At 34.0% G+C, this 15,551-nt stretch overlaps 1 protein-coding gene across 3 annotated transcripts in view; it reads left to right on the top strand.

Moving 5' to 3' along the window:
- Nucleotides 1–1,584: 1,584 nt before the first annotated feature.
- LOC119067331 (neuroglian) overlaps nt 1,585–15,551 on the top strand; it is a 31,663-nt gene continuing 17,696 nt past the window's right edge. For all 3 annotated transcript variants that reach the window (XR_005085917.1, XR_005085918.1, XM_037170235.1), the window contains exons 1-2: nt 1,585–1,747; nt 5,860–5,989. Coding sequence is in view for 1 of the 3 variants with exons in the window: in XM_037170235.1 (XP_037026130.1) it covers nt 1,687–1,747; nt 5,860–5,989 (191 nt within the window). In the remaining 2 variants the exon portion in view is untranslated. The remainder of the gene's footprint in view (nt 1,748–5,859; nt 5,990–15,551) is intronic.

Here is a 15,551-nt window from a genome sequence, read left to right as displayed (position 1 = left end):
GTTTTCATTACCAGAAGAAAATTATTTTTAAATATAAAACTGGAAAAATATAATTCCTTAAATCGCATCGGCCTTTCTATGTTTTCGTTTTACTACTTCATTTTAAGTGGCAGACATTTGCTAGGCCCACCGAAAGGGCCAGCGACGAAGTGATCGTGCAATCAACGTATTAAACAAAAATTCTTTTAAGAACAGGTCATTAGTTCGATAGTTGCCCATCTACGAAATTATATTCCTTGTCTATTAAAAAAAAAGTTTCCAATGTTGGTTCAGTTTTTTAAGTAATAGAGCAATCAAGCAATATATTAATTTCCATATTTTCAAATTTTTGCGAAGATTTCGTTCATTTCACTTAAAATGAACATAAGACCGATTTTCTGACGTAAGACCTTTGACTTTTATTACAATCATGGTTTATGCGCCCGAAGTGCCACAAAGAGGTCCAGTTTGCACTGCAACTTTTCAACTACGCATCACTTTCAATCAACAGAGAACGCACCACACTAGAAACAGCGCTGGTTTGTTGATCCTAAATTGTCAGCTACCCCCTTTAAAGTGAGGATAATCGTTATATAGACGGGAACTATACATTTTTCGTATCAAATGAACTGTCACCTCCGGATACCTTGTTATTCCAGTTTGTACCACCGCTTTTTATCAAATTACCGCTTCCGCTTCCGGATCATTGCAAAAAAAAAATAATTCAATTTCATCGTCGACAATTTCATTAATGCTGGCAATCATAACTTTATCAGAAATGCAATACAATCCGCAAGATTACGTGACAGTGTTCCACAAAAGTTATGAATTAAACTGAAAATTTTCAAACAAAAATTCCATAGCCAAGTCACATTATTACGGGGATACATTTTCATTTGTAGTAAAACGTCGACCCAATACGACAGTATGACACCATTTGCTAAATGAAACTTTGATTAGAATTTCTATTGGGTTGCAGCTGAAAATTGTGCACTGAAACGTGAGCGTGCTATTTTATTGCAGAAATACGAACTCAGATGACCCATCGATGCAATAGTGTTTTCCATAATATAGTTGAAAGTTTACAGTACTGTTCAAAAGGCCGTTTAAACTAAATGAATTTGAAATTCTTACTTTGTTGGACGGCTAGAAGTTTCTTCTAGCTCTGATTGGTACGAGAGACCTCAGGCCGAGGAATCATCACGGAACATGGCCTATATTTCGTATCCTTTTTTCATTTAAAAAGCACTTGTTAAGCAAGGTCAGGAGCGCTTACCTGAATTTAGGAATAGTGGAAGTATTGACAAAAAATCGTTCTACATTGCAGGTCGATTACCCCTGATATTATCATATCTTTTATAGTTAGTCTGTTGTCAATAATTGATATTGCCTGTGTTGGTGTGTTCCTAGCTGCGTTCTTAGTCACTTTAATATATTTCTGTTTTGATGGGAATCGGTTTCGCGTCAATAAATTTTATTGAATAAGTTCGCATATGCACTGTTCAAGTCTGTGAAATCATTTTTATAGCTAATGAGATGTACAAATCAAACATACAACAACAACATGAACCAAAAAATTTTTAAATAATTTTTTTTCCGTCTTTTATCTTTCTAGGATTCATTTGCCAACATAGAACCGAGTCATCGGCAAATTGTATATCTACGATATACAGAGTGAAATATCAAAACATATATAAAACGAAAGAAATGTGGCGACACTCATCGTTATTGGTCATTGTTGCGTTGGCCTTACAAGCTCAAGCATTAAGTGAGTATACGAAACTTTTTTTAAAACGTTTATACCATCGTGTACACACATTATATGCATATAAACATAAAATCTTATAACAAATACAAAATGCAAACGGTTTTCAAAAGCGTTTAAAAAATTGCGCAAATATTGGATGGTATATGAACATGTCTCGGCAAAAAAAATCTTTCCTTTAAATCGAGAGTTGAATAACCAAATTAAAGACTATTTTGTTGTGCGGAATTTATTCTAATTTTCTTTTCTATTAAAAACGAAACATTTTGTTCAGAAAAAGCGGAAAAATCAATTAACGTCTTCGTATATGTACGTACTATGTAACGGTTCATGTACTGTGATGATGGTAAATACATATATGCACATTTGTGGGTTTTGTTCAATCTGACAACGTTTGAACATTTTAGACAAACAATTAACTTCAATTTATGCCAAATTAAGAACTTAACTTTGTCTGGAATCTTTCTTTTCTCTCTCTCTCTCTCTCTCTCTGTGTGACTAGTGTAATTTTCGAATTTTTCAGTTATTGCAATGTCAACGGAATTTGACCATGATTTGTGGGATATTTTTAACTTAACGATTTAATATTTTTAGATTGGTGTTGATGGTGGAAATTTGGTAGTTAAAAGTTGTCGGTTTTTGTTTATCGCCCTCTGTCATAGACAGTAAGTGTGGGACATAGATTACTTTGCTGAGAACATCGTCGCCACCAATCACCAGCATTTAATACTTTACATTGCATGATGAAATGTAAATGGCCTGTATAGCCTACCAATGTAAACTATTGGACGGTTCCCAAATACAAAAAAATATCCGTTTTTTATTTGAGATCCTACACGAAGGACAGTCATTGTTTTTACTGAATTTCTGACTCTTACCTTTCCGGAAATCTTCTCAACTTTTCTAAAGTCATCCAACTTTTTGCCTGATTTTCCAAATTTTTTTTTAACTAGGAAAAACTTGAGAAAATGTGTGAAAATATGGAAGATGTTTTCCAAAAAATAGTCTCTGCATACCACTCCGCTCTACACATTTTCAATAAAAACAACATTAAGTGTTCATAAGTGTAATTAGTAATTAGCGTGCTTTTCCAAACTCTTCTGTATCTTCTCTTGAAAATCTGTCATTTGTTCACGACCTTTTTCGGGAGTTTTTGACACGTTTGGCAGGAATGCCATTTTCTTTAATATTTAAATTTTTACTCTCAGATTAGGTGTAAAATTTAGACAATAGGTCGTATAAGATTCAACTCCATATGATATCGCAAGAGAATTGATTTTAATAAATTCCATGCAGACGACCTAAATTGTTGTAAAGATTAATCAAAATCTAATTTCAACTGGACCAAAAGTTTGAATTGCGTGTACCTTTATCTAGTATAATAGTTAAACAACAACAGCACCTAAATCCATCAACGTCGTTGTTTAATATTGTTTTCGCAATTCCGGGCCATAATCATCACCTTTCCATGCATCCATTTAATGTCGTTTTGAAGGTAATTATTTCACAGTGCGTTTTTGATTATTTTTTTCGCACTTGGGCACACAATTATACAGAACGTATTGTTGAAGCGTACATACTAAGCATTGACTACTTGATTTTATTTAGTGCGTCTCTATACATCACATTGCAATGTGTATATAGTGCTGGTTGCTTGATCGTTCAAATGAATTCATGTTTGCATGTGAATGTTTGTTAGAAATTTTGGTAATATTTTGCATTGGAAAGGTGATTATGGCCCGAAATTGCGAAAAACGTTGTATCTACCACGGTAGGTATGCCGGTGTTTTTTCGCACACGACGTCTTGTCGACCTCGGCTTCGCCTCGACATCTAGTACGAAAAAATACCTTCACACCTACCTTGGTAGATAAATAACTATTTCACATTCATTTTCAAAACAGTGATTGCTTGTGCCTTATCCATTTCGTAGGATAGGTTTAATAATGTATGCGCGTCTATTTACGTGAACATTTCGTATCATAACAATACAAGTGTGCATATTCACACATCACGTAATATTGACATGAAATTGTTGGACCCATTGTTGATGTTTAAGTTTTTATTATTGAAATTTCTAAGTAAAAAACAGAACATTTTTAGGTGCAATTTTTCTGTTTACACAGAATAAGGCGAGCCAAAGGTAATAGGTGCATTCACACAGGCAAGAGAAACAAAGATTTCCTAAGAGTTGTGTACAAAACTTTTGCGGCAAAAGTGTCGAAGATGGTCACACTCAACTCTCCTTATATCAAAACAAATACAGTAGGTTAAGGCCAACAAAATAACTCCAACCTGTTGATATGTTGACTCTATGCTGTTGGCACGAACAGACAGTATTCCAAATTTTAGCAAAAAAACTGGCCTAACGCGAAAGAATGCGAAAAATATCTAATGCCAAGAACACCTTATTCGAAAAACACCTAATACGAAATAGAAGTTTATTTTGTTTTGTTCTCTGACATTTAACTTTTAACAAATTTCATATTAGGTGGATTTTGCATCGTTGCATGTAACCTTTTTATTAGGGGAACGTCCTTCGTTGATCTTACTTGGGTACTGATCGGCTTATTGAGCAACAAGTAAAATAAATCCAAAGTGGGATTTTTTCGAAAGTGGATATATTTTTTAGCGACTTTTTTGATTACATGCCCAATTGTCTGAAACCGCAATCGTGTAATTTTAATATTCTTTTATCGGCTAGTGAACTTCCACCAAAAGTCGAAAGAGGGTGTTTTTGTCCGTTATTTACTGCCGCTACAGGCTATGGACATACAGGTGTGTGGCTATATTGGATAGGTATTGACCAGTAGATACGAGGATACAGATATCTTACATGCTCTGTACGTTTGTTCGAAAATGACAAAAATAATGTTTCAGTCAAAGGCCGCAAATTTTGGTGAGCTTCAAAAGGGAATTTCTAGCACCTGACGAATATTTATCTTTAGATCAGTAGATATAGACATCGTGTATTTTTCTAAAAACAATATTTTGCGATCGAGTGAAGGAACATCAATCACTTTGTACCCAAAAAAGTATCCTGAACCTGTCAGTTCTATGGGAAGTGGGGTATCATTGTAAAGCTAGGTCAAACCTCTATCAGGGTATCCACTAATCTAAAGATAAATATTCGTCAGGTACGATATATCACCGTTTGAAGCTCAATAAAATTTCCGGCCTTCGACTGTAACGCATTATTTTTGTTATTTTCGAACAGGACAGGACTGGTAAGATATCTGTGCTTGCCCCGTATCTGTTGGACAATATTTTATCCATTGAACCCCCACACATGTATGTCCATGGCCTGTAGCGGCAGTAAATCACGGACCAAAAAACACTTTTTCGACTTTTGGTGGAAGTTCACAAGACGATAGAGGATATTAAAATGAAACGACTGCGGTTTTAGACTATTGGGCCTAGCGCTATCTGGGCATGTAAACAAAGAGTCGCTAAAAAATAGCTCCGACGGAGCCTGGTCCACTTTCAAAAAATCCCTTAAAATCTCTTTAAATAAGAAAAATAAGCACTTGGCGGTCGTGAAAGGTTTCTATTATCTACTCTATACATAATTTGTCAGAAATAGTTACTTTCATATGTGAAAGGAGCGATTAACTGTTTTTCCACCAAACAAAAACGTCAATTACACCATTACACCATTTTTCAAAACAAAAACAAAGGTGACAGCTCGGGAAAGAAAATTACTATTTTCTCCTTTGTCAAAATAGGAGGAAAGGAAACTTACATGTTCCGCCCCGAACTGTCATCCGACGAAGCGACAACAGACCATCATTTTCTCATGGCCCTTTCAGTGGAGTAAATACGGATTATCACACCGCGCAAGTGAAAATAGATATCCATTTTTGTATTTATCTTTAAAGAAGCCTTCATTTTTCAGTCTTCTGAATCCTAATATTTATTTCCATTAGAACATCCATGTGTGCAGAAGTTTAAACTTGAAACTTTTACCAGACTTGTATTCTTTCAAGGGATGGAAACATACCCGAAGACCAAAAATTCCAGTGTTTATACTTTAATGTTGTGCCTTCATCAATAAAACTATTGTGTTGTTCAAATGTACTTAAATGACAAAATATCTTTTTTCTCGTTTCCGTACAGTTCATTCACCACCACGAATCATCAAACAACCCCCAACAGACGAATTGCTCTTCCAGGTAGCACAACAGGCTAATGAGAACGACAAACCATTTATTGTAGAATGTGAAGCTGAGGGTGAACCGGCTCCAAAGTAAGTTTCCTTTTTCTATAAAATTGTCTTCATTTTCCTGATGCAAATAAAATACATTTCACCAACGAACGTTGTGTCAGACAAAAATTGATTGAGAAAATCTGTTTGGCAATATCCCTTGTGCTCAACATAGTGTTTTAAATCGAGTTTTTAGTTTAGTGAATAATTTTCAAAGAAAAGAAGAAGAAAAAAACTGTCGAACATTCCAAATCACCCACAATTTTTTTCATTTCCAATATTATGTAGCACATGGACTGTTATACTGGTTCTGTATGCATTGTAGTCATAGTCTATAAAATAATTCTATCCAACATATGTTTGACACAAATAGTTTCTTCTATTCCTATATCAAAATTTATAGCTTTGTAAATACTTTAGTAAGCGTCTGACACACATATTCTGATGTGTTATTCGATTTTCGCTGTGTGTTGTGCTCTTTATTTAATATTTATGTCGAGTTTTTTTTTTGCTGGTTACACACCACCAATGCGATCTATGCTATTTTATTTTAATCTCGCGATTTATTTATAAAATCAAAGGAAGGAATAAAACGAAACACAACAGGCAGAAACGAGACAAAGAAAGAAATAAAAGAAAAATCACACGCATAGCCAATGTTCTTTTTGGAGAGAGAGTGTGTTTCAAACGTAAAAAAACATTAAATTTAGAATCAACAACGACCACACTATTTGATTGGAAAATTCGTTTGAATAAAACATTCTTGCACACTATGAGGTGGTTGTGTGTTTTTGTGCGTGGTGTCAGGTGTTGAAAAGCATTGTTTAATTTGTACTATACTATCTATTGAGAGAAGAAGAAAAAAAAATCGGAAAACGGAAAATGTATTCTGCATCATATGGCACAGGAAGATAAATTATCGAATGTTATAAAGACAAAAACGAAAAAGCAGGGCAAACGAAATCATTTGATGTTTATTTATAACTCATTCGTGTTTTATTTCCTTCATTTCGGCTGATTAAGTCCGTGGAATTTTCGTATTTAATAAAAGAATACTTCAAAATCGAATGAATCACCGGACCACCTATACAACAATCGCACAGAACTCGAAATTTCAGTACAAACCATTTTTCAAAGTCGAATTTTATTATTTTAATTTCGATGCATGATATCATCATCAACTGTGAACGCATCTCTAATTAATCACATCTGAATTTTATCAATGTTTTCCGAAGCACACACATCATTGGACCAAAGATCATTTAGGTCAAATGGTACACTCAGATATGCAGTGCACTATTTATGGTTATAATGCTATTCTTGTAATTATTTATGATGTACCACCGCTTATCCTTAATAATCCACAACTGAAATCTGAATCGTTGGAACGTACGGAAGAAGAAGTCAGTGTGGTCATTCTAAAGAACATAAATTTAGTGAGCGCGTTAGGGTTCCAGATTTACTCCGATATTGTTCATTTCACCCTTCGGAATAGGTACAGTGGGAATGAATCCCATGAGCGGGAAAGAAGAAGTTTGCACATAATTTCAACAGAGGTTGACTTGTCCACTGAAATTTACTAAGCTTACGTTTACGACTGCCCGACGGGCACAGGAAGTACAATAATTGTTCACTCTCTCTCTCTCTCTGCCTGTAGCTCAACACGGGCCTGTAATTGTTAAAATAAATCTGCTTGCTTCAAGTAACTTTTCATGGTCAATGACTTATTTTCGTAAATTTTCTTTTTTTATTCTGTTTTTCAATGAAGTAACGCAGAGAGTATAACACCTTTAAAATTATGATTGCTGGTTGGTTGCGTAACGACAATATATTGTTTAACAGTTACGTTTTGTGTCCCTCTTCTGTCCGTTTAAATTTTATTTGTTAAATTGTTAGAAATGTTGGTGTGACATATTTCCTTCGTCAAAAATGTAAACAAAATTATCGAATCTTTTGTAGATGACGATTGACGACCCTCATGCTCACATGACACACACACACACACACCAATTTACATCAATTGTAATGACTGTCCTTATGCTATTTTTTATATAAATACAATGCTCCGGATAAATTGAAAATATAACCTTGTCGTCTTCTGCATAAATTGCACATTGTAGACGTAAAGTAAATGTATTATACGACATAACGAACTGCATAATAACGTATAACGTGCAGCAATATTCTTGTCGCTTAAGGATTATATAGAGAGACGTTTGAATTCAGTTTAGTTTACTTTTCAAGAATCATGTTGTTCTTGGGATACAAAATAAACTTACAGAGAAGAATCATGATGTTATTTATATGAGCGAAATAGTGGTTTACATAGCTAGGGATAAAGTGTCGAGGTTTAGTGGGAAAGTTTGTTGGTCCGAGGCAAAGCCGAGGTCAATAAAAACACAAAAACGTCACTTTTTTTATCCTGAATTATGTCGAGTCTTCGTGATAAGTTTGTTGATCCGAGGCGAAGCCGAGGGCAATAAAAACACCAAATGTTGACTTTTTTTAATTGCTGAAAGTGTGGAAACTAATGATTGAATAGTGAAAAGTAGTGTTTTTCGACTCATTTAAAACAATGACGGCGACTGCCCTACTTTGAAGAAAATAGTCAAACAAACAAAAATAATTAACTTCCGATTTTCTGTTGCCATAGAAACGTGTTAGGTGAGTGTAATTAAAAGAAAAAAAATATTTCTTAGATAAACAAGCGAACTCCTTTATTGATTTAATAAATAGAATAATTTAGATACAAAACACCGACTCACACCAAGTCGTTGTTACTCACATTTATTTTAAACGATTATGTAAAATGTTTCGCTGTTCATTGCTTCATTGAGATGTTGTCTCTATAATAAAATATATTCAAAGAAATCTTCACTGAATATTCAGCATTTAAACTCTGTCTATTCTGATTGTATGACACCATTTTCATTTACCTTTTTTTTCGCTTTACAAACGAGAGAGACTGGTTACACTAAACAACACACATAATATTCTGTGGTCACTAACGGCCGAATGATTTATTGCCAATCGTCAATAGAATTGTGACTTTTATTTTAGAGATTATGTGTGTGCTGTACGACATCTTATGTGTATCAGAACATAAAACGACATAATAATTAACTTAATACGTTGTAATGATATGCTCCTAATTTCATCGTATTCGTATGATAATTCAATTCCAAAATCAGAGTTAATAAAAATCTCAATCTATGACCCTAATGGTGGTTTAAAGTTAATTAAATATTTGGTTACACGAACTCTAACACACTGATGGATCGCATTTTCTTTTTGAAAAAAAAAAATTCGCTTTTCTGTCTCGCTCATCATCATATCAACCAAAGCAAACGCACAAAGGCCCCCACAAATCAAATTTAATCAGAAGATTTTATTTTAATTTTCAATCAACTTTGTGCTATATATATACAATTTTGGGTTTCGAAGAAATGGTGTGCATATAATATCGTTCCATTGGCGATGGGATGAATGTTTTCAAAATGTCTAATAAATTCTAATGAAATTAAAGCACTTCATTTCGGTGTTTAACCTTGGCTTCAATTTTTTCTTATTAATAATGTGTTATGGGCCATATATGAATACACAAAGCGATAAGTGAAGTAAGTAGAGAAATATTTTTGCATTATAAAGTATATATTGCTGACGCTGTGTACGATCACAGGAGAACATTTTTTTTTTCGTTTCGATTTTATATTCGATACGGACGATACCCTTTTATAGAGTTAATCAATTTACTCGTTTATTCCAAACAGCATTAATTGTTATGTTTTTACAAATATTGGTATGTTTAGCCTTAAAAAAATGAAACAAATGAGCAGTAGATATGAAAACGTGTGTTGCTAATACTCACACTACACATCTGTTGTTTCAGAAGGAAAACGTACAACAAAAACGTGTTAGATTCCCCTAAAAACAAAATTTTGTAATTAAATATCAAAATCCTTGAACCGTAACGATAAATAAATTTAGGGAAGTAGCCTTACCGAAATTAAAAATTCAAAAAAGTGAATATGTTAACAGAAAATACGAAAATTCATTCACCGCGATTATGCATCGGGCTTTTTTTGTTTGTTTGTTATTTCTTCGTGTGAAATGGAATTATTGCTGACAAAAGCATAGCTCTGCTGGTTGAACTTTATCAATTTATTTGCAAAGATTTGTTTTTTTATGAAAGTTTGTTCAGATTGAAAGTCTTTTGGTTGTCTGTGGGATCTCTGCGGGACATAATTCAATGCCTCAGTAGTGACGAAATGAAAAACTTTCGTTGTCTTATTTTGGAAAATCATTGTGTGCAACTCAGTGATAAATGATTTTGTAGGTACTTTATGTGTATTGTTAATCGAGGCCGCAGGCACATATCTAGGGATTTATGCAGCCGAAAGATTTTCATAAATTTTCTATAACAAAGGCAAGAACAGTTGTAATTTCCGTCATTGACTTGTAAAAATAATGTTTACATGCTTATGTACGGTAAACTGTACATTACATCACTGTTTCAAACAGTCTGTTTGTGACATTGAAAATGCAGTTACCGTGCACAAGCACGTAATAGTATATTACTTCCGAGGTTCCAAGTTGTGTATTTGATAAGTGGGGTGTTACAGCAATGGAAATGAAAATGAAACATGCCGTAACACGTAAAATAACTTTGGTTGTAAGTTATTGTTTTGGCTTGGGTGATTACTTCACTCGTCTTCGGCTCGTTCCGCAAAGCTTACACTTGCCAAAACAACAGAGCAAGCAAGGACGTAAACTATTACTTAAAAACAAGAGGTAACGTGAGGCTTACTTGACGGGGCGAAATTTTAACTCGAGTTTTTGATTAAAATACCTCACTCGACATTGGGACAAATGATGGAAATGACTTCTTGTGTATTTCGCCTCGCCATTAGTCCATAATTTGTCCCATTGGCAAGCAATGTACGACTGTTCTACCGACGAAATAGCGTCATCACTGTGCCAAAAGTTAGTGTGCTGCGATGTGTGTTCATTATTTCGTATGGAAAAAATGTGTCCTGCGGGAGGTTTACAGTTTCTAGGGCCTCCGTTCCGTGTTGTCCTACATTTTCCCATGAAACATCTTTTGTAATGTGATATTGATTGATTATATTGATTAGGCAGATTCATCTCAACATGTATCTAACTTGAACGCTTAATGTTCATCGAGAGTATGTACGTCCATTTCCGCCAAATTTTCCGAAAAAATTTGGTTTTCCAATGAGTTTTTATGATTTGACAAAATCGTGCGTGTAAAACGGGAATTTCTGTAATGCAATCACAACATGCACGTTGCTTATTTAGTATGAAATGAATTTACAATACTAACACTCTGTATGGGTGTGTGTTTAACCTCTGTATACGCGTCCATAAACAGCTACTAAGCGATACCATGTATTGTGTGTGTAGCAGAGTTAAAAAAAAAAACGGCGATAGATTATAACATGAAAATATATAGTGCTACGAAAAGTGTTTATTTTAACTTTTATTTCTATTCCCTTCTATGCAATAAACACAATGTAGCATGGCACAGTCTTGTTATTATTTAATTTTTTTTTTCCAACTTATGTTACTCGGTCACGTTGGTTTTTCCATTGATGTCATTGAACTTCTTCCATAATTGATTTGGAGGTGCGCGAAAGGTATATATTAATCAAATAATGTTACTATATTGTGTCAAGCAATAAAAACGAACAAACATGAAAAACCGCTTCGGGATGAATGAAAATCGGTTTCTATATTCAGAATCCAGTGACTAATTTTGTGGAAAATATTTCCCCAAGTTTTCTCACAGTTTCATAGATTTTCCCGGATTTTCCAATTGTTTTGATAAAATTAGAGAAAACTTAGGAAATTTTTGTAAAATTTTTAATCTTAAAAATAGTCCCTGGCAGAACATCTCAATAATTAGCCGACGATGTAGAAAAAAAAATCACACAAAAAACGTTCTCTCATATTTCTAAATTGCTAAACGTTTCAATTTTGTACGGACGAAATTCCCAACGAAAATTGTTATATACGAACAAACAGGTGTTAAAAATTTGGATATGTAATGGAACTGAGCGGTGCATTAAACTTACAAAATAAAATTTAATAAAAAGAAACAAAACGACGTGTGGGCAGTATATATGGTTTCGGTCACGATATATTTACATGTGAATATATAAGTAGCATGGGATATTACAATTTAAGGCTCACATTTCGTAATGTTATAATTCAAAATGTTGGATTCAATAAACAGAGTGAATATAAACGTAAATAAATTTCTAATAGAAAAAGCCATCTGTTCTGAAGATAAAAACTATACCAAGGACAATACTTTACACAAACAATATTCCCAACATTAAAATTTCCCATACGAAAACCGAAGAAACTAAATAAACCAAAAAATCATTGGCCGTTCAATTTCAAAATAATCAACGCGCATAAATATAAATAAGATCAAAAATACACAACAAATTTTTCGGTGTGTAAAAATGTGTGCTTAATAAACCGATGGGAGGATTTTCATCATCCGGTAAATATACAATTCCTATGCCAAAACGACACGTTGTGTTTATGTTCCCATCGCAAAATCCAATCGTTCGAGAGAGAGATAGAAAGATGGTCGGTAGCGAGTTGTCCAAAATAACAAGAAGGAGAGATACGAACGAAAATAATATTAAAGTGTATTATGGTAGTTAGGACACACAAAACGTTTGTAAAGACATTAAAAACAATTTTTTTTTGGGAAAATGAAAATAATAATAGAGTTGATTTACTACAAAATTTTTGTTTATTTTGGCAGAATATTTGAAGCCATTTGGGAATATTATATTGTTTGTATAAGTGTGAACCGTAGCTGTTATAAATGTGTGGGCCGGTCGGCCGTATAAACTCTTCCACGATTAATAATATAGGAAAATCTAAAAAAAAAAAATATTTTCGCTGAAATGAGACAATTTGATAAATTTAAATTTCTGTCATAGTTCATTTTCCGAACACGGCTAACATTTTGGACATAATTTCCAAAACATTCAACATGTAATCGAAAAGAAAGAAAAATTAATGGCTGAACAGCGTTCGATATACAGCATTCCATAGCAACAAAATCGGTTGGAAAAATAACATTTATAATAAAGTGTATTTCTGGATGTGATATGTCCAACAGTTTTGTTTCTATTGACTACAAAAAAATCCAATTGATTCGTCTTTCGAAATATGTTCTGCGATTGTGGATTCAGTAAATAAACTTTTTCTTTCAAAATGTATTTGTTGTGTCATCTGTGATTTGTTCCAGAAAAGTTTTGCCGAAATTTTCAAATTTCTCGTTTAAATGTTTCAATGTTAAATGAGACGTTCACAATCGTCTTTCATTTCATTCTAATGCAAAACTTTGATTTTTTTTTAGTAGTAACGAACCACGGCAGAGTAAAAGTAACCCAGGCAGGAGCGCTTGTTTGACTAGCGACCTGAATAATCTCTAAGCCCTATGTTTTTTGCGAATTAAATTTTTCAACTTTTGCCAATGGACATTTGAGTTCATTTTCATACAGTGTATTAGGTCACTCATTTGACGTTTCAATAATGAACCGCTCCTGCCAGGTTTACTTTTACTCTGCTGTGAACGAACCAAATCGATAACAATCATTACACCAACTGCTAGTGCACAATTATGAAATCTGCTACTTCGTTTGTTTAACGTATCATCTAGTGTTTGAAACAAAATCCTTTACTTCATTTGTTTTGACATGCGATTTGATACCACTGTGCTCACTGCTCATCTCTTATTTTTGCCATGTTGTAGATATGAGATGACCTGGTTCAGTAAATGCGTCGGAATAGAACCACGAATAAAGATAATAAATTGGCAGACAAAAAGTCTTCGTTGGAATGTTTACATTGTTTAAATATTGCCGTTTTTTTATAAACATTTTGCAAAGGAACTCGACAAAAAAAAAACTACGAATCAACCCTCTCTACATGCGACACGATGCATAAATTAGCAATTTCGATTTCGAATTTGTTGTTCTTTAAGCCTGAAAGCTACACTTTACTTTTACCCACACACACACACACAAAGCAAAGATCCTCCCTGCAACCAATCTAAATAATAAAGTGAATGCGATACAAGTTGAAAATGGGGGAATGTAAGAATGCCAATAAACCACCGAACACCATACCGATTCATTCGCAATAAATTCTATATTCGGTTTACCAGCAATGATGATTAACCCCTTTTGCGACATTAACCGTTTTTGTGCAGGAACAAAAGCTTTTACTTTTCTTTCTGCTCTGGTTTCCTGCTTTTAGGGTGTTCGGCAATGAATTCGTCTTTTATTTTATGATCATAATGAACCCTCTGTTTAAACAGAAAAAAGCAGCACCACACAGAATGCAATGAAAAGATTTTTACAATCGCAAATGGTTTTTTTTCTCTCGGTATGAATGAAATACCATAGTGGCCACAGTGGAACAGTGTTTACGCAAAGCGACTAATAACATCACTATTATTAGACCATTCATTTGTTCAAACCATTTTATTTTCAGTATAAAAGTGAACTCAATATTGTTTCTGGCAATAACGCACTGCGATTTCTAACATTTTGTGTAAAATATGTCGCGTGCTAAAATTTCAATTGAATTTCGATATTTTCGTTTATAATACATAAAGGTATGGAATGGAAACCGTAAATAATGTAATTCAATATTAATGGGACATACGCAGCTAAGTTGTATGTTTATTCTAAACACACATTTGGCAAACAACATTTTGGAAGAAAAATTCCCTCATTTTGGATTCTTCCCTGCTTTTGTTTTACTCCGTAGATGTGTGTACTTATTAGCTCGATTTTTATTACAGTTTAGTGGCAAATATCATTAGACACATGACATTGCAGTTAGACGATATATAGATACTCATATACGTTCATTTTGGGGGGTCCCCACCAAACGTAAACAAATTATCAACGTTTAACACGCGACATCATTCGCTAACCATGTTAAATAAGAGGGAGAGACTTTACACAACGATTTGAGAAATGGCTTTATTTTGTCGTTTTTACGTCGGACTGAGGGCATAAGTCTAAGAAAAAAGGCTCCGTTCTTCCAAGTTCCGTTTCAGACTTTTTACGTGCGTTGTGCGTTCGAAAGGTAATTTCCCATTGCATTTTTCGACACGCAAGTCTGAAATAGGAAGAGCTGTCCAATTTTCCCGCAGAATAAATTTGTTGATGGGAAAAATTATGCGAATTGCGAGTCGGTATTTGTAAATGGAAAATAATTGTTCATTGCGTGTTTTGACTTTGAACTGCAAACAGGCATGTTACGCCCAGTTTTTTTTTTCAAACAATTATATCAGAATGCTCCAACCGAGAATCAGATAAATCGTAATTCCAGTAGTGGAGAGCTGGTAATTCAATTAAAGGATACTCTGGGTGCGACCGTGCGACTACAATATTTATTGTATTTAACGCTAGTGCTTCTCAAATTTTTCGTGTTTTGTTTTAGTAATGAAATGGATGAAATATGACAATGGTTGGTTCTTCATGGAATTGTCTCAGACAAAATGTTCCTGCGGATACACAAAACTCAATGAGCCTTCAACATC

The sequence above is a fragment of the Bradysia coprophila genome (genome assembly GCF_014529535.1).
Source record: "Bradysia coprophila strain Holo2 chromosome X unlocalized genomic scaffold, BU_Bcop_v1 contig_12, whole genome shotgun sequence".
NCBI lineage: Eukaryota > Metazoa > Arthropoda > Insecta > Diptera > Sciaridae > Bradysia > Bradysia coprophila.
The sequence above is the reverse complement of the archived record's forward strand: the minus strand, read 5'-3'. Positions and strand labels throughout refer to the sequence as shown.